Source organism: Crassostrea angulata, chromosome 10, assembly GCF_025612915.1.
Source record: "Crassostrea angulata isolate pt1a10 chromosome 10, ASM2561291v2, whole genome shotgun sequence".
In the NCBI taxonomy this organism is placed as follows: Eukaryota; Metazoa; Mollusca; class Bivalvia; order Ostreida; family Ostreidae; genus Magallana; species Magallana angulata.
In genome coordinates this window covers 27,870,857-27,898,239 of record NC_069120.1, presented here as the reverse complement: position 1 = coordinate 27,898,239, position 27,383 = coordinate 27,870,857, and the positions used below count along the sequence as shown (strand labels likewise).

The 27,383-nt window shown below is 33.0% G+C and overlaps 3 protein-coding genes across 6 annotated transcripts in view; 2 read left to right on the top strand and 1 right to left on the bottom strand.

Moving 5' to 3' along the window:
- Positions 1–11,259, top strand: part of LOC128164592 (calcium-dependent protein kinase C-like) — a 60,650-nt gene extending 49,391 nt beyond the window's left edge. For 2 of the 3 annotated variants that reach the window (XM_052828523.1, XM_052828522.1), the window contains one exon: positions 925–6,123. In XM_052828523.1, coding sequence (XP_052684483.1) covers positions 925–1,098 — 174 coding nt within the window. In that variant the 3' untranslated portion in view covers positions 1,099–6,123. Of the gene's footprint in view, positions 1–924; positions 6,124–7,064 lie in introns of those variants that run through there. The other variant, XM_052828524.1, reaches the window with a different exon arrangement.
- A 3,842-nt stretch (positions 11,260–15,101) lies between these two features.
- Positions 15,102–24,165, bottom strand: LOC128168020 (spindle assembly abnormal protein 6 homolog). Of its 2 annotated transcripts, XM_052834077.1 has the most exons (17): positions 24,095–24,165; positions 23,900–23,998; positions 22,223–22,283; positions 21,114–21,193; positions 20,824–20,928; positions 20,006–20,180; positions 19,387–19,464; positions 19,055–19,174; positions 18,833–18,949; positions 18,310–18,579; positions 17,785–17,928; positions 17,447–17,572; positions 17,081–17,162; positions 16,844–16,956; positions 16,453–16,560; positions 15,906–16,054; positions 15,102–15,533 (listed from the first exon to the last, which is right to left on the bottom strand). In XM_052834077.1, exons 2-17 carry the CDS (start codon positions 23,962–23,964, stop codon positions 15,323–15,325), a joined length of 2,004 nt encoding a protein of 667 aa, XP_052690037.1. In that variant the 5' UTR covers positions 23,965–23,998; positions 24,095–24,165; the 3' UTR covers positions 15,102–15,322. The 2 variants fall into 2 exon arrangements, with proteins under 2 accessions (XP_052690037.1, XP_052690036.1); XM_052834076.1 differs by lacking the exon at positions 24,095–24,165 and having other exon boundaries at positions 23,900–24,088.
- Positions 24,166–24,357: 192 nt separating this feature from the next.
- Positions 24,358–26,775, top strand: LOC128168333 (uncharacterized). Its single transcript, XM_052834566.1, has 2 exons — positions 24,358–24,479; positions 26,017–26,775. The coding sequence occupies exon 2, from the start codon at positions 26,019–26,021 to the stop codon at positions 26,523–26,525; it is 507 nt and encodes a 168-aa protein (XP_052690526.1). The 5' UTR covers positions 24,358–24,479; positions 26,017–26,018; the 3' UTR covers positions 26,526–26,775.
- Positions 26,776–27,383: the final 608 nt, after the last annotated feature.

The window sequence follows — 27,383 nt, the reverse complement described above, 5'->3', positions numbered from 1 at the left end:
TTTCCACTACACTTTTTCTATGAACTCTCAATATTTTCTAAACTATATGTTTCATGTTCAGATTTGTTATCTCTTAAGTTGAGTTAAAGTGAGAGTTACAATGCCCATTGATGACACTTATTCTGGCATTCGAAGGCTAAGTTTCTTTGTTAATGTAGATCGAGAGCTAGGAAAACTGCAGTATGCTACTTTTGTTGGTGAACAAAATTCTGCCTTTTTGAAAGTTTTAAAGTTAAATAACATAGATGATGCATTTTTTTGAAAAGTTAAAAAAAGATCAGTGTTAAGTTCGAAATGTAGACATTGACCTCTTTTTTTATAAGGTGGGGGGGGGGGGGGGTTATGAGTTGAAGGAAAGTTGACAAGTCAAACAAACTGATTCAGCTTTGTATGCTAGAAATGAAAAGGCTCTTAATGGAAGATATACAGAATGAAATTGTGTATACATTGTATTATTGACAAGTGTAAGCAAGTGTAGATACATTATTGTATTCTTGCTCTTTTGGATATTTGGAGGGGTACATGTAGGTGGGTAGGGTAGGTCAGAGGTTGTACTGTATTTAGGTTAAGACATATTTATGTCTGCCTCAGGAAATTATTACACAAGCAACACCAGCATAAAAAAGCTTTCAATGCATTATGATAGCAGTGATAAAGAAATCTTGGAAAATGTTCATATTTTCAAAACTTCATAAATACAAGACAAATTCATGGGTTTACACCATGAATTGTAAAGATTTTATTTCTCAAATGTATGATCATTGCAAATGGGTGATGGTGCATTTTGAGTTAAACTTCTATTGATAATTTGCAGCGTAGATATTAAATGTTTTGTTGTATTTTTCTTTCTTTCTTATTTTCTATTTTTTTCGTTATTTTCCTGGTTTTTTATGTATTCGTTTCTTTTAATTTTGCTTTTTACAGAGTAACCCAAGAAAGGCTGAAAATTTTGACAAGATGTTCACTGCAGCAAAACTGAAAAACACGCCAACTGACAGTGTTGTTATTATGAACATAGATGAGAATGCATTCCGAGAATTTACATACGTCAATCCTTTCTTTACTGATTTTGCCCATACTGAAAACACTTCATTATAGCTCGCCGGAGGTTTCTCTAACATGTAATTGGGTAGTGGACATTTTAAACAGAAAAAAAATTTGCAGCAAAATCGGAAATAGCATCTTTTCCCCTTTCTTTCAAGAACATTCAAGGGGGAAACAATCGTAGTCGGAAAGAAACATGGAATTTCGAAGGGAAAATAGTCACCTCAGATATATTTCACTCTGAAATTTTCCAATGAGATTTTTTTTTATCATTGTTATGTGCATATGCAATCAAAATGAATGAACTAAAAATGTCAAGAGATGTTTTGTGTGATTGATGTATACATGTGTGTAGTTTGTGTGTGTAAACATGCACATTGCTGTTGTTTAGAGATGATTCACATGTGCAAATGACCTTGACATTAATTTTGGTGGTTAGTGTATGTGTGTTTGTATTTAGAGAACAAATATGAAAGTGTATGTTTAGAAAATTAATACAGTTACTGTAACTTATGTGTAATCTTTTCAGGAAATTTTGATTACAGTACCGGTATTTTTTTTTTTTTTTTTTTTTGAAAACTCATGAAAATAGGGTATTTTAATGTAATGACCTTGTTTGAATGTTATTTTTGGCTGATAAATCACTTTTTTGTAAGAACTGGTTCGATTTCAAATTTGAAAAATTTATATTAGTTATTTCTGTGCTGATTTATATTCCATTAGTGTTATGAAGCCAAATGCTATACTTTAACCCCTCACCCCCACCTCAAAGTTTGTAGCACATTTTCATCTGAATATCTGTTAGGTCAGGTTTATTAAATTAAGTGAGTTAGTTTATTAAAAACCAAAGACAGACGGTCTACTTTTTCATTTTCAGTGCATGTAAAAGAAAATTTATATTCTCTTCTATGTAAAAAATAACCTCTTAACTTATTTTCTTGCTTATGGAAACTGTGCATTACATTTTATACTTTTGTTACAACTGAAATTTTAAAGCATGGCCATGGGATTTTCTTCTTTAATTTCTAAACCATAATGAGATGATTTTTTCACGCACTATAGATAAAGGTGCAACTATGATATGTGTATATGATATTTTTCTGGTAGATGGATGACATTTGTATGTACATATACATGTATTTATATACACGCTTGTCTGTCTGTTTCCTTAAGTATATAACAACACTGAGATTTAATTTCAAAGAGTTATAATCTATTTGTCTAAATATATATAGTCTCATTTTGTACATGTATGATTTTAAAAACACACCATGTAATCCATGCAATACGGCAGTGGTTCATTTATTAACCGGTTCTCGTAGGTTGTTTCGAGCTGTCTTATTTATTTCATGTCTCAATTAATTAATCAATCAATTAAATATTCATTTAGCCAAGAGGAAGCAAATATGTAGTTCTATTGGGTAGAAAACAGAGAGAACCTGTTTTGCTAACTGTTCATGAACCAAAATGGGAGAAATGTAAACCCATGCAATGATCAAGTAGTTGTAGATTCAACTGTTATGTTTTATTATGTTGATCAAGCTTTGGCTTGAAGCTATGGAACAAAATCTGTTTGCTTGCTCACTAAATAGACCAGAGACTGCTGCCAAGTTTCAACAAGAATGGCATAACTTAATTGTGATGGTGAATTTATAGAGGGGTCTTGGAAATGCCAACTTGTGTTCCATTTTTTAAAGAATATTGAAAGGGGAGGGAAACATGCTCAAAAACCATCAATTGTTATTGTTTTGTTGGCTTTTGCAATATTTTTTTTTCTTTGTAACATCTTGCCATTTTACATTGTTACTGGTCATGGTTTCAGATCTAGAACTACATTCATTATTTAGCAAGCATGCTGAACAGAAAAAAACACATGAAAAAAACATGCATATTGAAAAGGTGTTAGACAAGCTGACAAGCAAGCTGTTAAAAAATTGATCGAAGCAAACATCTTGTTAATGATACTACTTTGCTCATTTTTATTCCCATATTTCTTAAAAAACTTTATGAATAATTGATCAAGCAAATAGCGGTAATATGAACTTTACATCCAAAAAATTCTATCAGAGACTGGTGATAAATTTGGGAGATTGATGATGATTTTTTGGTCTTATCCTTTTGTTTCTCTCTTTCTCTCTCTCTAATGACTCCATGCATTCAGCTCCAAGGTTATTAAATATTATATTAAATAGAGGTATTGTACCTGGAATGGATCAAAGGAAACAGAGATTACCACATACAGTAAAACTCGTTTAGTACGAACTTGGATATAGCGAATTCTCGGATAAAGCCAACTGATTTTGAGCCCCGTAGAGGTGAATAATAATGAAATTTAACACTTTTATAACAAATTTCTTTACTGTTTAGAAAGTTTGCACTACCATTTAACATAATAGTTTGAATGAATTTATTTTCATGAAAATTTTCCATTTTTTAATCTGATTATTAAAGGTATCAAAGGAATGTATTTTTTATTTTAAGCCTCAATTAGCAAAAATTGTAGTCTTGCAAAAGAAGACATGTTAATAGTGAATTCGTTTTAGTAATTACTATGAATTCGTTAAACGGATATAACGAATTACGGATATAACGAAGTAAATCCATTGGTCCCTTGGACTTCGCTATAACCGAGTTTTACTGTACTGTGATTCTTTTTCCCCCGCTTATTTTTACCCCCATTAAATGATTTGCCCTCATATTTGCTGGTTGAATTAAACAAATAATATACAATTGCTGCAGTTTTTAGAGTCAACACAATGATTTAGCTACCCTCACAGTACAATATTTCACCTCCAAGAAATTGCCAAAATATTTGAATTATCTTGCACCAAAAAAATTAGCTTCCCGTTCACGCTTGCACATAGAATGTATGTGCTGTTTCCATAGCGTGCTCAATATTGCATCATATTGTAAACACAGACCAGTTGTTAAATGGCAATAATTAATCCAAGTAAAAAAGGTGATTGTCATTTTCTAAATTTTTCTTCAAATACATGTACAATTTACGTGCTGTTTCCTAAGTCCTTTCTGTCGTAGCGTGATAACCTACATTCTAATATAAGCATATAACATCATGGGGGTAGTGAAAGATGAAAGAGATATAACATTTATTTATTATATTGATGTCAGTAAGAGTAATTACCGTAGGCAAAATTAACAAGGGGCAAAAGGAGAACTGCAGGCAGTACTATCGGTACTTGATTGAGCAATCATAGGTTGAAAGATCAGTTAGAGCGATTGGAAATCCTTTAGAATGGAATTTAAAAATAGGCCATATCCATTTTATATTACTGGTACGCATTTAGAGAAGTTAAAGGTTACCTCACTTTGTAGGACACTGGCATTATACTGCTGTAAAATCAATAATTCACTCCTGATTCAAACCAGTTTGTTTAATTTGGGGGTTTTTTCAATTTGATAAGAAAGAAAAAAAGTGTTCTTTTTTTCTGTAATGAAAATTTTTTTTTTTTTATTTATCGGGGAAATTATTTTTGGAAGTCTTCATGTTTATTTTGTCATACTGCTGATTTTTTTTTAATTGCAGCATAATTATTTAATCAAAAAATGTTTATGTTTTGTACAAGAAGACTTATGTATACAACCCCAAATTCAGTTATAATTTGTGTCTTTTTCATATACACTTGTCATGAACATTTTCATGTACTGAAACTTTTTGAAAAAGTTTCTGGATTTTTAAAACTTTACATGTATTTATTTTGTAACCTCATTTTGTTCCCAAAACATGTTTTGAAAGATTCTGATACCTTTACTGAAAGTATCCAAATTAGTCTTATATTAAGAAACCTCCCACCAACTTTTTGTATTGTGGAAAAAATGAGCTCTTAAAAGATATGGGGTTTTTTTTTCACTTGTTTCTTTTTAAGAAAGAATATTTCACTTTTTTTTTCAGAGATCATTTATTATATTAACTGTTAAATCTTGTTGTCTGCTCCACTGTTTGTTGACCATTATTAAAGCAACCTTATGAAAAACTTATGAAAAAGATTTTTAGTTTGTTTTTCATGCCTAGTCATTCGGTTTTGCCACCCAAGTTTTTTTTTATAAAACAACTATAACGACTTTCATGTCCCCTAAAGATATATATGATATACATATGATAAAAATTAATTCTTAGAATTTCTTTCATCGTGCTCATTGTAAGTTGTTATTAATTATTCTTTAACTCAGCTAGTAATTTCAATAAATTACTGGTAATTTTTTACCTTAGATCTCTTCAAATTTTACATCAATATATTTTATTTTGTATAACTACCCTGAATATATATAGATATTAAAAGACTGTTGTTGAGAATTTAAAGATACCGGTATACCAGGAATACAGCGAAACCCCATTTAATATAAAACTCATTAGAACTGAGAAAAGTGTTTGAGACACTCAAGAATTTGAGATATAGGTACCGGTGATAAAGATAAACAAAGAAACTATGGTTCTCAACTCAAGCTCACTTCGATATATTAATGGTATTTGAGATATTGATATTTGAGATATCAAAGTTGAACTGTATTTTTAAAACGGAAAACTCCTGAGGTTTGTGATGAGAAACATACATCCGTCTTGTTCATTTTGTATTTGCAATAGAGCCTTGCAGATTGGATTGAACACACATATGTTGTATAGAATTCATATCTCCACAAGGTTTGGGAATAGAAAACATGGATAAAAGCCACATCTCATTGCAATTAATGGGAGACTCTATACAAGTACTTATATGCTGTGGATGCATGGTTAAACCAGGGCAAAAGAAACAACCAGTCCTAGAAGAGAGAAAAGACTGCATGGAAAAGAATGTAGGGAGTGTATATGTACAATGTATAAATATCTTTTTTCTTAAGTTGAATTGAACAACTCTTAACTATAAATTGAAATGGTTACTGTATGGAAAAAATAGTAAAAGCCTTTTTTATGGACGGTGAAATGACAGTAAAATTGATTTTTTAAAACTGTTTCCATTTTGTCATGAATAAGATGTATGAGAACTAATTCTGTGTTTACTATCGCTGCATGATAATTGGCAACCATCTATATTGTATGTGAGCTTGTCTAAAACATTTTCTAGTTCTCATGTATTTATACATGTACTTATATGAGACATGTCTTTATTAATAAATACATTTAAAACATACAGCTAAAATTCACGTTAAAGTGTTCCTTAAAATTGTCATCTTTTTTAAGGAAGCAAGATATAAAAAAAAAAATTAAAATCAGAAATATGTTATATACAATATGTATTTATTATTTAACTTTTTTTAAAACAACTATAAAAACTTGGTTTGCACAAACACAGATGTTGTCTAACGAACAAAGTTTTGGGGGCTCACTTCCACAAACATTCTCAACAATTCCTTGTAAAAATTTTACAGATAGGCCCTATTAACAAACCGGGGCAGGTTGGGTATTTTAAAGTACCCCAGGGGTCATAAGTGTGAAATCGTGTAATATTGCAAGTACCGGTATACATATATGTAACTTCAGTTGGTTATACCTATTGATGAAATATGGATGATACGAAGTGAATACACTTATCTCCAGCAGTACCTAGTACCAGTAGAACTGGTTTTATTGTAGTTCAATTATATTCTCTTAATATCCCCTCCCCCAAGAGATTAAGACTTGATAGTTTGCAACAAAATTATCTATAAATGTCGTACACTGTGCAAGAGTTCAAATGATTCTGATTGGTTATTCAACAAACACATTGGTTATTTATGGATCCCCATTCTTTGAGGTAAGCTACCTTAATATAAGTTTTCCCATTTGGGAAAGCAATGAACTGCTCTATTTCATATTTATTCGTATGATTGCCCCCTAAACTATTGATAGTTATACCTATGATTTGATATAATGTAATAATCTGTCTGGAGCAGACTGGCTTTTTAGGTCAATAAAACTGCCTATTGCATGCATGGGCTCAGTTTATATCGTTCTGACCCATAAGCAATTCTGGCATTGTCGTTTTCAATGTTAAAATCTAATAAACTGCGTTATTTTCAATTTACAGAAAAGCCGTAAAGATGTCAGCAATTTTGATCGAGAGTTTACCAGCGAGGCCCCGAAACTTACGCCTACAGATAAACTGTTCATAATGAACTTGGATCAGACAGAATTTGCAGGATTTTCTTTCGTTAACCCAGAGTTTATTGTGTCAATTTAATAAACAGTTCCGCCTTTCCTTTCATGCATGAACGTGTACATGTATCTATTATGAATATGAAAAAGCCCATAAATTTTATTTGAATTGGAAGCATCAAAATCATATTGTTTTAAAAAATTGATGTATAATTTGAGATGTGGATATTAGGTCCGAAAAGTTGTAGCCAAGTTTTTCTTCTTTTTCATAGCCATATTTGGTGGAAAGAAATAAAAAGGGATACTGGTTTTAGTTGAAGATTCAGTTTGTTTATGTTTTTAGTTACATGTAATTTAAATTAGTTAAACATATATGATTTGTAATGATCCAGTATAAAATATACATGGTTAAAATTGATATTATAGCTAAGGGGATTCCAATTTACAGCAGAAATTATATAAGTATGATATTGCACATCAACTTACCATTCTTGTACTAAGAAAATAAACTTAAGTCTTTTGAGGATATATCGGTATTTAAGAGTGTACAGAAGTTCTGTCGGAATATTGCTGACAGAAAGATATTCAAACAGCATTCTGTTCTCATTTATGCATATGGTGTATTGATACCTTCCAAGTATGCATGCAGGCTGCAGTGCTTGGCAAATACATAATACAAGCTAGATGCTCAAAATATTACCCGACTTGCTCTGGCCAATCAAAGAGCTTGTTACACAGTTGAAACTCTTTACTCTATGATATACAGTGCAACCTGAATTTATTCATTCATGTCTGTATGGTCTGTTCAATTCTGATTGATTCCATTTTGTAGAAATCAGCAATTATATTGTGAGTGGTAAGATTTGTAAATTAACATCATATAATTATACATCAGTACTTAATAAGTAGTTTTTGTGTATCTAGGTGGATTTTATTTTTGAAAAAATTACTTAATAATTGATAACAATTAAACCAGTAAATTTCAGCTGGAAGAATTTTTCCACAATTTATATACTTTTTTTTATCACATGCATGCATGTACCATTTTTTGATTATTATATTTCTTTCATTCAATTGGTTTTCGATCATTCTGATTTCTTTTAGTGTATATACAACCGTCTCTAATGTATCACCTTTGCTATATTTTTCAAAGGCTGTCAAAGCTCTCCTTTTGCTCTGGGCCAACTTACTGAAATATAGTACATAACATATTGACTCCTGGGTTATTTGAAGACTTAATTAATCACTTGCAGCATTATAAATTATGAGGAGGTGCTGTATCAAGTCTACAGTCTATGCTTTGCTGTATCAATTGGGAATGGCTAGCTGCTCCTGCTAAGAATTACATTGTACTATCTGTAGAGTCTGATAGTGCAAATTTTTTCGAAAATTTTAAAGACACACTGTATTTAATTATTATGTCTCCCCTTTCAAAGGGGAGACATATTGTTTTTGTCGACTTTCTTTTTCTTCTTCTTCTTCTTCATCCAAATTTGTCCAGGCCGTAACTTAAATACCCTTTGACATTAAGACTTCAAACTTGGAACATAGGTAGATGGTATTAAGAAGGAGTGCTCGCAACCAAAAGTTTTGACCTTGACCTAGTTTCTTTTTCAAGGTCAAGCGTTTTATAAAAAAAAGAGTTTGGACTATAACACAAGACTCCTTTAACATACAAACTTTTAACTTGTATCATAGATAGATAGTATGTAGTCCAGTTGAACCTTACCAAAATTTTTGACCTTGACCTTAAAATTTTATTTCAAGGTCAAATCAGAAAAAACTTCATTGTTCACCTCCTAAATATTCTTTGACAGAAGGACTTCAAACTTTACACAAAGAACAATAATAATACACTGAGGTGTACTATTGATTAATATTTGACCTTGACCTTGTTTTACTCAAGGTCAAATTGAGAAAAAATAATTAAATTTTGTCTGGGTCGTAATTTTAAATACCTTTTGACATTAAGACTTCAAAGTTGGAACATAGGTAGATGGTATTGAGAAGAAGTGCACGCCACCAGAATTTTTGACCTTGACCTATTTTTTTTCAAGGTCAAGCGTTTTATAAAAAATATAGTCCGGACTATAACACACGACTCCTTAATCATACAATCTTTTAACTTGTATCATAGATAGATGGATATAGTCCAGTTGAACCTTAATAAAATTTTTGACCTTGATCTAAAAAATTTATTTCAAGGTTAAATTAGAAAAAACTTCATTGTTCACCTCCTAAATATTCTTTGACAGAAGGACTTCAAACTTTACACAAAGAACAATAATGATACACTGAGGTGTACTATTGATTAATATTTGACCTTGACCTTGTTTTACTCAAGGTCAAATTAAGAAAAAATAATTAAATTTTGTCTAAGTGGTAACTTAGATACTTTTTTACATTAAGGCTTCAAACTTGGAACATAGGTAGATGGTATTGAGAAGGAGTGCACGCCTCCATAATTTTTGACCTTGACCAATCTTGTGTCTCAAGTTAATTCATTTTCTAAAAAATATTCTACGAATCATAATATGAGATTCCTTAAACTTACAGACTTTTAACTTGTATCACAGATAGATAGTAAGTAACTTAGATGGAACCCACCAAAATATTTGACCTAGGCCTCATATTTTTTTCAGGGTCAAATAAGAATAAACATTCTCGTCCTTAATTAAAATATACTTCGACAGAAGGACTTCAAACTGTAAACAAAGAACTAAAATACCATGAGACATATTGTTAATTTTTTTTTTTACCTTGACCAGACTCGTAACTCAAGGCCAAATTAAGAAATAAGTTCATTTTTTTCCAGACCATAACTTCAAAATTCTTTGACAGAGAGACTTTAAACTTAAAACATAGTTTGACGATCTAGCGAAAAAGTGAACTAAACCCAACATTTTGACCTTGACCTTTTTGGTTCTCAGGGTCAATTATCGTGAAAATATTCCTTACAATAATGACTTGTATCATATATGGATGATATCTTACATATAGCTGACTTCACTCTTTTTCACTAATTAAATTTGCCCCATATTGCAATCCTTTGGGAGAAGGGGAGACATGTGTTTTTTTGTATAAAAAAACAATACCCACTAGTTTTTTTTCCATTTGTATTGCTTCAGATATCATTGCTTCTAAAATTTTGAATACCTGGGACATTATATAGTTTGCCTAAAAAAGAAAATATATTGATATTGGGAGAAAGAAATTGCTCAATTGTATTTTGTTTTCTCCCCACCATGATTAGAATTTATTTTTTGGTATAAATCGAGACCAAAAGAAGGATGTCAAATTTTTTTTTTACAAAAATGGCATTGCGCCCTTTTCTGACTGCAACTACCGTAATTTAATTTTAACAAAAGGCTATTTCATATAATGAAAGAAATTGTTTTGAAAAGAAATTCTGTTCGGTCTAGAGTGCAATTAAAGCTTACTGAATGTACAGATATTGGGTCCATGCATAATTCTACTCCTTCAGCCTTAACAAGTCCTTAAAGTTATGACCCTTGAAAGCAAGAGAAGCAAAAATATCAGGAAGCTATCTTTCTTGGACATGATTTAGTTTTTTTACCTTTATAACATTGAAACAGCTAGAAGCTTTAATATTGTGCAATAGATATTGAAAGGTGCAATAGCTAATTTATTAGTGTATGTGTGAAAAACAGATAATTATTTTCATTTGGATTATGTATGTACGGTAGTACAATAAATGGGTATTTCAATTTGACTGTGTGTAATTAGGAATGAGATCTATGTTCAAGTATATGGTAATAGCCTTTATATTATTAACACTGTCATTCAAATTCTATTATTTATCACTCATTAGTGCTATTTTACATATATACCTCTTTTGTTGATACTGATACATAATCATTCGTTCATAATAGCCCTATTAATATATATATATTGTATAGAGGTGACATTGGGTCTGTCTCTACAACAGTGCTTTCATATATTTACTATACTTTTGACTTCTTTTAAAGTGATAGGTTAAGTTCGGCACGTAACATCTAAGTAATGTACATTTTTTGCAGTACTTCAACTGTATATATATGTATATTCAGTAGACTAGAACTCTTTTAACATTTGTTGATGTTACTTGATTAAACACTGTAACCAAAGAGTTGACTATTCTTGTTTTCTTATTCATGGATTCTCTATAAATGCACATTTAATAACATAGCAAGTATCAAACATACAGTAACAATGAATTTTGTGCACATTACCAGTATTCTGTGGAATCGTATATTTATATTTGTGTGGGTCAATGTTTGTAGGAAACCAAAATTTTCCTTGTTTGTTGGCATTTTGAGAGCAACATTTTGTCCAAGGGAAAGCAATCTACATATATCTTGTGAGTAGATCAGTAGGAGGATGATATGGCATTAAAATCTGGTCAGTAAGCCATTAGAAGGGAAATATGGAATTGATATCAGGTCAGTAGGTCACAATGAGGGGGATATGGAATTGATATCTGGTCAGTAGGTCACAGTTAGGAGGAGGTTATGGAATTGATATTTGCCAAAGCTTATGGGCAAGGGTTACGGACCTCTTATAAACCATATCAGGTTAACTACAAACCATGTAACAATTATATCCTACCGACCACCTTTGTATAAATGGCAAATAATGAACAAAACAAAAATGTTTTATAACAAAGTTTCAATTTGGGAACAAAACCCGACATCACAATGCTCTAAGAATGATGTCGTAATGCTCAATGTGAGGAATATTTTGTACTGACTATGTATGGAATATACATGGTCTCCACATGACTGCTGTTAGCCAATGATTTCCTTACAGATTAACAAGAGGTAAGATATAGCAGGAATAAGGTATAAGGTCAGCAAGTCATATGGAGGGAGACAGGGAACTGACACGAGGTTAATAGGTCATGTGGATGGGAATATGGCCAAATGGAATTGATATCTGGTCAGCAAACAGATGGAGTACCGGTAAATGATTTAACAAGTATACTAAGCTTCTATTAGTATTACTTTCAGTTGCATATTTTCAAAAGAAATAACAGAGAAGTAATTTTCACTAGAATATTTTATTGCGGTTTCATATAAACAGATCTGTAAAAGTTCTTGCTCGGAGCACTATAACAATAAATAATTTCTAAACAACCTTCATAGATCTTTTATCTTTCATGAGAAGTGAAATAAAATGTGGATCAATTCATGAATTTGCTATAACATTTAAGGTACAAAAAATAGCATCATCACCAACAACAAAACAATAACCCACAGTGAACATAAAGGGCCAATCAAAAGTCAACAAAATCATTATCCTTCAACTACTTAATTTTTAACACTAAGTAGGTGGGTACCAAAATACTAACAAGAGGCCCATGGGCCACATCACTCACCTGAACAGCAGTTCCTTGTAATATTACATTTCGTAGCATATGCTTTTTCTATTTTAAACATTGAACCCCTTTCTGGGGACCCAGTTATGGTCCGAGGTTTATGGTTGGCTTGAACAACATAAATAGTAACATAGGAATGAAAATGTGAAGCACTGCGGTGGGACCGCACGTACACAACCTGAAAAACTGAACATAGCAGAGTTCCACTTCAAGAGGAATAACTCTCAGACTGTACAGAACACAAGAAAGATAACTCTTGGTTCCACTACATTAGAGTTTACACAATTTGAGGATCCTTGCATAGTAATCTCACAAACTGTAGCATTATAGTTCTCGAGAAAAACTTTTTAAAAACATTTTCAATATATCTTTCTATGTTAAACTTTGAACCCCTCTTGGGGCCACAGTGTTAGTCCAGTGATAAAGTTTTAATTATTTGGAATCTACATTATTTAAGGATGCTTGCCTAGTTATCTCACAAGCTGAAGCATTATAGTTCTCTAGAAAAAGATTTTTCAACATTTTCCCTCTATATTTCTATGCTAAACTTTGAACACCTCTTGGGGCCCCAGTATTAGATTGAGATCACGGCTTTTATAATTTCGAATCTACACTATTTGAGGGTGCTGACGTAGTTATCTGACAAATTGATGCATTGTAGTTCTCGAAAAGAAGATTTTTAAACATTTTCCATATATACCGGTACTTCTACATTTAACTTTAAACCCATCTTGGGTCTCTAGTATTAGTCCAGGGGTCACTATTTTAAAACTGTCGAACCTTCATTATCCAAGGTTGTATGCATGATAGTAATCTCACAAATTGAAGCATTGTAGTTCTCGAGAAGAAGATTTTTTAACATGTTATCTTTATATTTCTTTAATAAATTTTGACCCCATCTTGGGGCCCCAGTATTGGTCCGGGGGTCACGATTTTACCAATTAGGAATCTACATAATCGAAGGATGCATGCATAGAAATTCCACAAACTAAAACATTGTAGTTCTTGAGAAGAAAATTTTTAAACTTTTCCTTTATGTTTTTTAAAATGTTTAAATTTTGAACCCCTCTTGATGCCCATCAATTGTCCGGGAGTTACAATTTTTTGAATCTACATTATTTAAGGATGTACATGTATGCATAGTAATATCCCAAACGGTTGCACTATAGTTCTTGAGAAGAAGATTTTAAAACATTTTCCTACATATGTTAAAATCTAAACCCCTACTGGGGCCCCACTTTTTGTTCGGGGGTCACGATTTTTACAATCTTCACTATGTATACAACCTTTTGTGTATGTATTGGCACTTTTGGTGAAGTGGTTCTTGAGAAGAAAATTTTTAAACATTTTCCTAAGGTATTTCTATGTTAAACTTTGAACCCCGCCTGGGGCCCCAGTCTTGGTCCGAGGGGCACCATTTTTACAATTTAAAATTTTCACTAAATATACAAGCTTTTGTGTAAATATTGGCATTTCTGGTGCAGTGGTTCTTGAGAAGAAGATTTTTTAAACATTTTCCTAAGGTATTTCTATGTTAAACTTTGAACCCCGCCTGGGGCCCCAGTCTTGGTCCGAGGGGCACCATTTTTACAATTTAAAATTTTCACTAAATATACAAGCTTTTGTGTAAATATTGGCATTTCTGGTGCAGTGGTTCTTGAGAAAAAGATTTTTAAACATTTTCCTATGTATTTCAATGTTAAATTTGAACCCCGCCTGGGGCCCCAGTTTTGGTCCGAGGGTCACCATTTTCACAATTTAGAATCTTCACTATGTATACAAGCTTTTGTGTAAATATTGGCATTTCTGGTGCAGTGGTTCTTGAGAAGAAGATTTTTTAAACATTTTCCTAAGGTATTTCTATGTTAAACTTTGAACCCCGCCTGGGGCCCCAGTCTTGGTCCGAGGGTCACGATTTTTACAATTTAGAATCTTCACTATATATACAAGTTTTTGTGTAAATATTGGCATTTCTGGTGCAGTGGTTCTTGAGAAGAACATTTTTAAAACATTTTCCATATGTTGTTCTATGTTAAACTTTGAACCCCGCCTGGGGCCCCAGTTTTGGTCCGAGGGTCACGATTTTTACAATTTAGAATCTTCACTATATATACAAGTTTTTGTGTAAATATTGGCATTTCTGGTGCAGTGGTTCTTGAGAAGAACATTTTTTAAACATTTTCCTATGTATTTCTATGTTAAACTTTGAACCCCGCCTGGGGCCCCAGTTTTGGTCCGAGGGTCACGATTTTTACAATTTAGAATCTTCACTATATATACAAGCTTTTGTGTAAATATTGGCATTTCTGGTGCCGTGGTTCTTGAGAAGAAGATTTTTAAAGACATGCACCCTAAACTTACTGTTTCGCAATTATCTCCCTTTTGAAAAGGGCTGTGCTCTTTATTTTAACAATTTATAACCCCCTTTCCATAAGGATGCTTTGTACCAAATTTGGTTAAATTTGGCCCAGTGGTTTTTGAGAAGAAGTTGAAAATGTGAAAAGTTTACAGACGGACGGACAGACAGACGGACGGACGGACAACGGGTGATCAGAAAAGCTCACTTGAACCTTCGGTTCAGGTGAGCTAATAAAAAAAAACGTAGTATATTGCGATTTTCTATAGCATGATATATAGAATTTAATCAGGGATTAAATGTGTTTCCATTTCTGGATCTTTGATCATGGACTTGGATTCGGGAAGCTGGAACTGGAATACTCCCTGGAGTGTGCTTTGCCAGCAGTGTTGTGTGCAGTTTACAACTCCCTGGATGATGAACCATACAATGTTTTAAAAATTCCTCCATATGGATGTCATGACATTTTTTGTCCAGGGAAATATGCTGATGCTAGAGGAGGCTGACCAGTCTTGGGGGCCATAGAGTGCTGCCCCACCCTGGTGGCATGTACAGGAGGGAACGCCGAGGTCTGTATGATAGGGGGAGACTCCATGCGACCTCCTAACCCACGAAGGTGTATCGGCTCTTCTCTTTTCTGGAGATATTTGGGATCAAGCGGTGGGTCACTGCAAAACCAACAGATTGATTAGATGTCAATCACAAAGAAACACATTCATTCATTTTAATATAGATATGTAGTTTGTATTTTTTCATTTTAAACATATTAAGAGAGGAAATTGTCTTTTTTCCACAAGGATCCATTAATAAAATTATTTTCCAGTCATTTGATGAAGGAATTTCACCATAAAAATATATTAATTTAAAAAAATATATATTTGCTTTCCAAGATTATTAACCATACATTTCAGGAAGGAATTTATCCCTTAATATTAACCAAGTCAAAAAAACATAAAATTAAAAGAATCTAAACATGCTGGATAACTGCAAGATACATGTATTATAATCCTGCTATAGTACTTTTTAAAATGATTACTTACTTTTCTTTGTCTCCCCCTGAGAGCCCTGTGATAGCTGATGACTGTGAGGATTTAGGTCGGGATTCTTCCGGGATTGAAGGTGGGTGTGAGGCCCTGGACATGGGCTGGGGTAGTCCCGTCCGTCGAGGCTGTCCAGGGTTATACTGAACCTGATAACACAGCAATATAAAAACTCATTAAAATACACTATAAATGTATTGGACAAAACGACACAAGATTTGTACATAAACATTAATTCCCAGCTACTGAGTACCAGGTATTTTATCACCAATTCATAAGAAATCTACTAGTAACTATGTTAATAAATCCACTGTCAAAACCTAATCACTAAACAACAAGTTTAGAGAATTTCTCCCTCTATGAATATACATATTCCTACTGCCCTAAAATGCCTTAATCAATATTATATTCAGTATGCATATTCTCACAATATATCACTACAATGAGTTAAATAGTCAATCATTCAAAATGTTAGCGCATCAACTAAAGCATAATTCATGAAGGTCTTTCCTCTGTGTGGTATTGATGAGTGCAAGGAATAGGTTACCTGGGGCTGTCTGTGAGTATTGGGGTATGTCCTTGGGATGCCGACACCTGACCCTGGTCCCTCAGTGTGGGAGTTCATAGAGCCATAACTGGAAGTGCTGTAATTATGCTGAAATAAACCAAAACATGCTAAAGCTGTCCATTGTCACACTGTCATCTACACAAATTATAGCAAGATCGAAAAGATAAGATTTTTATACAACTTTTTTTGTCAAATCAAAAATCAGGTGTTTTAAGTACATGTACCAGTCAAATTTGAAATACTAAATTCAGAGGCCTGTTTAGTAGTTGGCACTCCTGAAGGTTCGCCAAAATTTGAGTTGCATGGATTAGGAGTTTTGGCAAGTGCTCAGGTTGAAATTTTGTTTAGCTGTCTATTTTTAATGGCTTACCAGTGCAGAACTTGAGGGTCTGAAGTTTGAGGTAGCTCCTGGGTTCTCGAATGTTCCCACTCTCTGCTGTGTTAACTGGGTCTCTGTGATCTGTTTGTTCAACCACTGTATAACTGGAAGATATTTAAAAATCTTGTGATTTTTTAAAAGTTTAAAATATAAACATTCACAGCACAAATACTAGTATTACGGTAAACTGAAAAAATGTTTTGGCTTACGAGTTTTATCAAAACTTACCATTTTCATTAGTTTTTAACAGTTGACGACTTTCTTCTAATTTCTGAACTGTAGTTTCCAAGTTATCTGACAGCTTCTTGCTCTACAACAGAAAAATAAAAAAAAATTCAATACGGTAATTCACACTAAGCATTTGCTTAGAATTCAAGAATATCCTTCATAATGTTCATTTTAATTCAGTCTGCATTAATTTTCATCCCACTGCAAGACTAAAAAAAATAATTAACAATACTTCTGCAAATCACAGGCAACATTGTCTCCTTTATAAACCATCTTCTATTAATCAATATTCTAAATCCTGAAACCATTTACAGGAAATGATTTACTGAATATTTTTAACCCTCCAGCCATTCATTTAATATTTACCTCGTCTTCCTTCTGCCTCAGGCTGTCCTTTGTGCTGGCCAGTTCCTGTCGCAGCCTTTCTAGCTCCTGGTCTTTTTCACCCAGCAACTTCTCTTGCTCATTTGCGATCTGACTCCTTAGTTTCACCTTTTAAATTTAAGAAGATTCTTTGCATATACTCAGCATGGGTGCCAGAATATTAGCAGTTGTTGCCTACTTTATGTGAGGAATTTTTTCTATTTATTCTAAGTTTCTTTTCTAAAAATATACATCTATCAATCTGGTGCTATTGGAAACACTTTAATTTACTATTTTCTGTAATTAATTTTCAAAGATTTTTTTTTTCCTGATTAACCAACCTTAGCATGGTAGTTTTTAATCTCCCCCTGGAGCTTTTTGATGATCTCATTCCCTTTCATAAGTTCGTCTGACATAGCTTTCACTTTGTTTTCCAGTTTGTAATTCTCTTTCTGCTTATACTCTAATTCTTCTTCCAGTCGGACCTTTAACAAAGGGAAAATTTTTAAATACGCTGCATGATTAAATTTCCAAAAATCTTTAGTAAATGAAGTAGGAGGTAATTATTTCTCAAAAGTATAAACGATTTTCATCATATAGTGTTGGGAAATATCTTACATGACGTCAAGGTGCATGTGACGTTGTGAGACATTGCTATTATGACGTCATCATAATATGACGTCATGGTAACGTTACAATAATTATGTTTATGTTCAAATCAGTTTAGATAAACCAGTCAAAGCGTTCAGATGTGTTTTCGTTCTATCTGACTCAAAGACCACTATACAATCACGACATATAGATTGAGAACACTTGTCACCAGGTAAAAAAACAATGGTTTTCAGCAAACACTGCTATAAACCTACCTTCCTTTCCTGCTCTGAACTGAGCAGATCAGTGGACTTATTGATGACCATCTCTTTGTCCTTGACCTCCTGCTCAAGGACGGCGACCCTGGTGGTCAGCTGATGGATGAGCTTCTCTTTCTCGTGGTACTCCCCGTCCAGGGAGGAGTTCTGTTTCCTCAGTCCCTGTAGTTCCTGCTTGACCCGCATGTGCTCCTCTTCCAGAGTGGAGAGCTTGGACTTGAGTTCACGGATTGAGGACTCTGATTTGTATTTTCTGTCTGTTAAATCCTGCCAAATAAATACCCAAAAAATAATAACAAAGCCCCTTTTCAGAGTGAAAACACTATTAATTGCCGGCTGTTAATTATGAAGCATTCATTATTAGTAAACATATTCCTCATAAATATTATTAAAACTGAACTCCTACACCTATACATGAACCATAGGTATATGTATGCACATAAAGTCAATAACTACTGCCTGTGTTCTGAAGCAATACATTTTCATTGATCGAAGATTCACTTTCAATCCTACACAGTACCTTATTGACCCCCTCCATCTCATACAGTCTGGACTCCATCTGCTTGACGATCTTCATGTGAGCTTGCTCCATGTCTTTTCTTTCCCTTTCTTGTCTCTGCTGATAACTGCCCTGCATCTGGAAATCAAAAGGGGAAAAATAAGTTCATTTCTACAAGAAATACATCTTCAAAGTATGAAGGTATTCTTTTTTCAACACAGACATGAGTGTGATTTTGTTTACCTGAATGGCCTTTTCCTTTTCTGTTGCCATTTCATGTTTATGCTTGGCTGCCAAGTCGTTCATTTTAGCCGTCCATTCTGCTTTTAGATGGTCAAGTTCTATGGTCTTGCTGCTCAATGCCTTTTTAAATGTGGAGGGAAAAAAAGAGATTTTAAATAATCCATAGTTCTTGAAACAAAACACTCTATAATTTGTCAACAAAAGTTGGAAGTTCCATCAGAATTCAACTGAAATATTTCCATCTTACTTCTTGAGACAAACTGTAATTACAACAATTAATTAACTATAATTACAACAATAAGAATTAATTAACACATTCATTTAACCCCTACCTCTGTTGTCTGCTGAAGTTTCTGATTTAAATTTGTGTCTGTGTGCTCTAGTCTTTGTTGCAGTAAAGAATTGGTGTCCTGAAATTGAAACATGGTACAGTTAGATTTTTGGTAAAATCTCAAGAAGATAAATAAATAATTTAATTCTGGTTGAAACGCGGCATTTGATTGAATAGAAAAATTTAGTTAAATTTGTATAACCTTGTTTCCACATCACAGGATGCGTCACAATGCACCAATGTCAAAAACGTACTAATCAGATTGACGTTACGTTTGAATTTTGAACAGATTAATATCATTTTAAAAAGTAAAATACACAGTCATTCAATTTGCACAAAAAATTATATAAAATTAAATTATAAGGAATGACCTCAATATCTACCCAAGTTATGTGCGTATTACCTTGGTTGAGGTAATGTACAATTTTTTTTTATAATTGGCTTTGCGGATTATAAAGCGTAAACTGCCCAAACCAGGTTATACTCGTATAAATTGGGTAGACATTGAGTTCATATCTTAATTAACTGAGAGGAAAAATTACATTGGATATATTGTATTATTATTTTAGGGGTATTTTTTACCTTTGGGGAAAGGGATTTTCTCTTCATTCATTTTTTACCTTAAACTGTTTCAAACAATCTGCCAGGTATTTCTTAATATCTGAATCTGTTCCAGGTATAAATTTCAGACTGAGGTGAGTCAGGTGCTTGAATGGGTTTGTTTCTATTACATTCAATGTGCAGGTTGTACGCTCTCCATTCAAAGAACCCTGGGAGATAAAATGAAGGATGAATCTGCAAGGAGAAACCAAAAACAAGTGATGAATGAGTTCAAATACATGTACATCACTGAAATCAATTTTTTTCAAAAACCAGGTTCATAATTCTCTTAGATGAAAAATGTTGTGTTCATAAACTCATTATTGGAACTTCATGTCCCATCTCACATACATTCTATTTCATTATTTCTTGTCCTTCAATAAAACCATCTCTTGCAAAAGTGACACTTCATAGCTTTTACAGAGAAATAAAAGTGAACAGGAAGGCAATGCATGTCATCAATATTGTTTCAGTTTATCATTGACCCATGCCAACAATGGACTGTATGCACGGAAATATTTGCCCCAGTTTTACTTTTGCCCATTTTGCCTTTGTTGTCAGCAGGCAGTTTTAAGTCTGGGTGGCTTCCAATGTCTCAAATTATCTTTAATACACAAGTGTGTCTGGGTGAATTTAAGACGAGGCGAAACCGTTTGCAAGTATAGAAGGGCGAAAATAACACAGGGCCAAAATAACCCTGTCAACATTTATACCATTGGTGAGATTTCCTGGAATAAACCCATTAGAATATGACACAAACTATTTATAAGACCAAAAATTTTCCCCAAGTTGTCAAACAGTCCATAAGCATGTGGATCATCAGTCTTACTGTTCTTACTTGGGAAATTCTTTGTGTTCTTCCCTTAGACACATGTCTAATAGGTCTATGAACTTCTGGGGGAACTGGGCAAAGTCCACCAATAATCCCTGTTGGGTTTTCAGGCTGAAAAAGACAAGGAAAACAGGATAATTTCTACATGGGATTTATAGGTACTTTAAATGCACTTTGCCTTAAAAGGATTGAGGGAAAATCATGTTTTTACTACTACGTACTACTGGTAACAAAAGAGTTCATATTGGTGATTCCTTCAGCATATGATACATAGCTATTCTCATTGAAAAACATACCTTTGGAAATCTTCTTCACCCAATTTCAGTGTGTACAAGAAGAATAAATCCCTCTCATCTGTGAGTCTGACCACTAGCTCCTACAAAAATCAAAGCAGGCATTTCAATACACATTAACACAAGCAGACATAAACTAAATAAAGATGAGAAGTTTTTCTTAACTTGATGAACATTCAATTTGATATGTCTAGATCAAGTTGTCACTAATTCATATGATAAACCAATTATTGCTTTGGCAGAGTTCCCGAAACCAGTCCAAATTCTGTCGGACAATTGTCCTGTAAATATTCAAAATTTACTAAATTATCTCTGAAATAAATAATCAAAAGTTTTAGACTTTCTGTCCCGTAAATTGTTCTTTTAATACAGTGCCGGTCTGTAAAATTTATCGGACATTTTGACCGATTAAATTTAGATTTTACCAGACCCATTCAAATTTTACCGGGGATCCCCGGTGGACCAGTGCGTTTCGGGAACTCTGCTTTTGGGGAAGGGAGGAGGGGGTCCTAATCAGTACAATAAATCAGTTATCCTCAAAGTACAATATTGTCCTTCTTGGGTAGAAAATGATTTGTTTTTAACCTATAAAACAGCAATATTTGTATATAACATGTATACCGGTAATTAATTTATTCACCCATGAAAATCACATTCCCTTCTGGCCACAGAAAATATGACTTTTATCGTGAAATGGTTTATATCACCAACATTTGTTATCTATCTCTGTGGTGCAATGGATGTAGCTTCAATCTACCATTCTGCAGGTTCTGAGTTCGAATATCACAAGGACTTTTATTTTCATGAATAGTCGTACAATTTAAAAAATTGATTTTCCCCCCAAAATTGATTTTTTTGTTTATTTATAAGTCAAAGACATGCTTGGTGTGTGGAGAACCCTTAATTGAATAAATCTTCATCTCTCTCACAGTCTCACTGCCACACAATTCATGAATAAAAAATAATAAAGTGCACTCCATTGCACTTGCATACAGATATGTGTTAATTCAATGAATTAAATTCATGTATATATTGCTAATTAAATGGCATTTTTTATATTGCATCCTATATTAGCCAAAGGTAGCCAAGGTACTTTGTATCTGTAAACACACCTTTTTGTGCAGAGGAGAGGATATTGTCTGTAGTTCCATCTTCAATGTGACATGTTCTCGCCTGAAATGTGAAATAGATAAATGTACATAGTTTACATATATAGGCCTACATTATTGTCTTTGGATTCTGGGTTAGGGTATAATAAATCGAAAGGATATTGTTTTAGAGTGGGGCAAGCCAATGCATGGAATGTAGTTGACAATGATACGAGATTCATGTAGATTGACCTGCTCTGCTCACCCCCCAACAGTCACACCTAAAAGACATATTATCTACAGATGAAGTCATTTTATTCCTATTAGCTTACATTTTGACAGATGTATATGTTTGCCACTGTCATTAATTCCTGTATTTGTACAACACTTAACTGCTTAAACCTTTCTTCGGTATCAGGAGAAAACGTACCCAGGAGAAAACGTACCCTGGAGAAAAATTACCCAATCTCTAGGGTACGTTTTCTCCAGGAGAAAACGTACCCGGGTACGTTTTCTCCAAGAGAAAACGTACCCCCGGGTACGTTTTCTCCAAGAGAAAACGTACCCTATGAAAATCATAATTATACTACTTAATAGTTTTTAATACTTTTAAATACTATTTTGCATAATAAATATAAGAATTTTTTAGATATATGAATTTAATACTTTATAATTTTAAAGGGGTTGGACATATTAAAAATTTTCAAATGCTACTTTAATGCATATTTCAATGCATGGATGTATAGATATATATTCATTTTATGAATAGTATCTTTATAATATAATTGTAGCAACTTTTATTTTAGTACGAAATAATGACCTGTCATAAAGTGTTATCAGTCTACTTCATCTAATTATCCATTTATCGGTAGCCTTACCGATTTGAGTTTCTCTATACGAGATCCCCAGATTTTAATTATTAGTGATAATCAATTAAATACCTGAGCAGTTATTATTATATATGTAATATTATGTATTGTCTCCCCGCGCAGGAGGTTGAAATATTCACTCTCCACACATTATACATGTCAGTGGCGTCGCAAATAGACTGTTTAATGTTACATCTCTTAGTAGTTTCCATATATATGAATCAAATAAATATTTAAAAGACCTGGACTTGGTTTTATTAAACAACTTTGTTTTATAGATAATTTTCAAAAAAATGTTTAAATAAAACGCGATATCGAATTCTTGAGATACTCATCATTTAGTTCTCCAAATGAGAATGCAATGAAAACTATTTAATTAACAGTTTAACGGTTTCGTTTATGGTGGATTAATTGTCGACTAATTAAACTGCTCAGGCCATGTTCGTGTATGTGTATGTTACAAATGATTGTCTTAATAATTTAAGAACGTGACTATGCATTTAAAAACAACAGCAACAAATGATACAAATGTTCATCATATATTTTATTTTGTTGCATTAAAGAATATCTATGAAAACCATTATTTATTATTTTCATAGGGTACGTTTTCTCTTGGAGAAAACGTACCCGGGTACGTTTTCTCCTGGGTACGTTTTCTCCAGCATTCCTTTCTTCAGTTTATTTCTTTGATTTCAGTATCATATGTACACTATATACGTACATGCAAATGTACATGTATATATCATTCATCCAAACGATTATAACGATATTGAAATTATTGAATTGATAGCAGTCAAACGTCAGAGGAAATTCGAATAAATGGTTAATTTACCTGTCCTCGCGATCCGGCGATTTAAACAGAATTGGAAGTCTCTTGGTGAATAATTCATCTGCCATTGTAATGTTTTTTTTCTTTGAAATATTTTCCCTGCTTCAAAATATAAAGATCAACACAGTGTTATTCTTAAATCCATTTGACAAAACAGAGAGACTTTATGGCATGCGCATCCGTTCAATGAAAAATTACCAATAGGATCGATTTAAATCTTATTTGTTTGTGCCTGTCTGTATCCATTCAACATGTTCAAGCGACCCGCCTTATTTACAGTGTTAGCAATGTTTTCGCCAAAACGAACTTAAAAGAAATAGTTTCCCTTTTATGTGTCAAATATAGGATTCAAATTTATTGATAGAAGTAAAAAACATCATTTAATTCTTGAACATGTTATTTTATATATATGATTTAAACAAAAAATCATTTATTGACTGTTTATTTCTTTCATCGTTTTGTGAATTTTGCACATGTATAAATTATTCCAAATTGCACGTGAAACTTAAAACTGGTAAACAAGTTGAAGAAAGAATTACACTTACAGTCATTACTTCTTCTGTCTAAAGAAGATTTATATGAGGTAATCTGCAATTAAAATTTTGGTGGTTTTGGATATGTAATTAACTGTTTGGATAGGTTATGCATGCTGCATTGAATGCTTGAAACAATGAACAGACAACTCGAATGCTATAATTATAAATTTTTATTTTACTGATAAATGTACGTTTTACGGTGCTACCGTTGTGGCGAACGCAGCAAGAATTCCACGTACCTTGCATCATTGTCAACTTTAATAGTGTTATTTAGTTATCAACAAACTTCAAAGAATGAGAGAGAGAAAGAGAGATTATCTGGAGAGAATTGTCAGTCTGTGAAATATAATTTGTGTTTAATTTGGTCAAATACAAGTATTTATTTATATCAATTATGTACCTTATTTTTTCCTGGTTCGTAATTTTTTTTATTTGTTTATTTTTGCATTGTAATTACATACGTTATCCCAGAGACATAAACATTTTTTAACTGTTTACTTTTTTCTTTTTATTCTTTTTTATTTAGTTTAAAATGTCCTATTTTTTTTATTTCCTCCCTACTCATACTTACTGAACACTGCTGAACATGCATGCAAAATTAGCCCATAATTGGATCGATATGACATTAAAGTATGGCTCTTGCTAGTGTATAAAAAAAGCACCGTAAATTACGAGTTAAATGTCAGCCATATTTGGCATAGCATGTGAAAACATTAAAGAGCATTATGGAACATAGACAAAAAAAACTCTTGATAAATCTGTTGGTTTAGCTCATTCTTTTTCCCAACTGCACTGGTTCTTAAAGCGCTCTGCGCACCGACATGCTGCTATAAAAAAAAGTCAGATCAGAGCAAACTACAGATCTAGCTCTTCAGCTACGTTTCATAGTGTAAACAGACCGTTTATGTATGCTTCTATAAAAATGAATGTCACTTAATGAATCAAAATTATTTTACTTTTAAGCATATGTGTACATGTGTTGAGTTTCTGCTAGGAATAGGAAAACGGTGCAACTTGTAACCCCCCCTTCCCCCAATTATACACCACAAAGCTTGGGGATTAGGATAAAATAGATATTATGAACTCAAAGTGGTTTTTAGAAATACTTGTGTCATATTTATTTTGATCTGATAAATTTTGATCTGAAAAATTTACATGTATTTTCCTAAATAATGCATTTTCCCCTACAACAAGTCATGTCGCGAGATGATGCTCCGCTTTGCGGTGCCATTGTTAAAGAATGTTTTTTTGTGTTTTTGTGAAATCATTTTTAAAAGGTTAACTATTAACAAATTGAAAGAAAATTGTTTGTCAAATGATGGATATTTCCTTAATTCAGATACATAAAAAAAATACAACACTTCATAATTCAAAACTATTTTTATTGCAAATGTTTTAGTATTTCCCCAAAACATATAATTTTTATATCATCTTACTCTGTTGATGGATCATCTAGAAGAGGCTTGATGTTATAAGGAAATGTATTTTAATAAATATTACCGGTACATGAAAACTCCTACAACTACAAATAAATGCATTTTCCAGAATATTTATGTTTAAAACGGCATTTAATTATCATTGCAGGAATGTTGCACGTGTTGTCACACGGAATGGCTGTAAGATCTTCATTTCTCACCATTAGTCCTTACACTAGGACGCTAAAAAATATAGCATCACACCTAACTTTGGAGGACCTTTCCTCAATAAAGCTAATCCTCCAGACTGAAAATTGGTTCAAGAAAAAAACTCTGGATGAGTTGAAGAACCCACAGGAATTAATACGACTTCTTCAAGGAAGGTCGTTGATATCTACTGAAGATTCCCATTTTTTGTCAACTCTTCTGAAAGAAATTCACCGCAAGGACCTAGCCAAAATGCTTCAAAGGGATATTGGATCAGACATATGCCAAGACTGTGACCAGAAGAAGACTGCCCGTGAAGAGGACACGGGAGGATCTCAGCCACTCTCTCAAATGAGCGTGGATGAATGTGATGAAGATGACAATGAGGTCATCATGTCCAGTCAAAGTAGTCTCTCAGACGAAGAGAAACTACAAGTTCTGAACATAAAGAAAGTGTCTGACTGTCAGTGACATTATGATAAGCATTAGACTTGTAAGTCTGCTCCTCTGTGATACAAGTTCTTAACAACATCCTGTACAGCCATTGAAAATTACCACTGCCAAAATTTTGTAGGGTAGTTCAGACATGAGGGTTTTTTTTCACAGAAAAAAAATCCTGGCATTTATGGTTCATGCCCAAGGTGTCTTCACAAAAAAAAAAATAGAATCTCTTTAAAATAGACAACATAGCATTAGACCCGTTAGAGATACAGCTAGCTTTAGAGCTTTTATACATGTACATGTATATGTAGAAGTTTGAATCTGATTTGTGAAATTTTTTGAGTTAAAAACTTTATCATACTTCATTACTTGAAAGATTGCTCATAACCTTAGGTGACCCTGTACGAGATGCTGTTAGAGGAGTGGATTATCAAGTCTAATCTTAATTAGTTAGTGAGAGTGATCTCCCCTGTACTTAGGGTCAAACCCGGTAGATCTGACACTTAATTTGTGATTATTATACTTGTACATAAACTGCATTTAAAAGTCCCACCTTATCTGTTTAAGGAATTCAGCTGTTTGTTCTTTTGCTCCTGGGGTATCTACTCCAAACAGTAATATTTGGTTTGGAAAACTTTTTGCATGAAATCATTTATTTTGGTTTTCACGGAGGATTTGTACATTCCAATGCATTTATCATTTATTTTCGTGTTTCCAATCAAAACTTAAATTTGTGTAAGAAATGCATGAAATTTTTTTAAAGAAATTTTCACAAAAAAGTTTTTTTGATTTTTTGAGTGTGTGTTCACAGTATTACATGTAAATGTATTATACCATGCTTTTTTATTCATCACAAATACCATATATTTCTTTTTTAAAAAATCATGT

Bases quoted from the DNA above. Each gene is read 5' to 3' on its own strand.
- LOC128168020 (XM_052834077.1), bottom strand. From the start codon at position 23,964: ATGGCAGATGAATTATTCACCAAGAGACTTCCAATTCTGTTTAAATCG. The intron at 19,465-20,005 runs GTAAAAAATGAA...TTTCAATTTCAG, and splicing joins ATTGTTTGAAACAGTTTAAG to GACACCAATTCTTTACTGCA. The intron at 17,929-18,309 runs GTAGGTTTATAG...CCTTTGTTAAAG, and splicing joins GTTCAGAGCAGGAAAGGAAG to GTCCGACTGGAAGAAGAATT.
- LOC128168333 (XM_052834566.1), top strand. From the start codon at position 26,019: ATGTTGCACGTGTTGTCACACGGAATGGCTGTAAGATCTTCATTTCTC.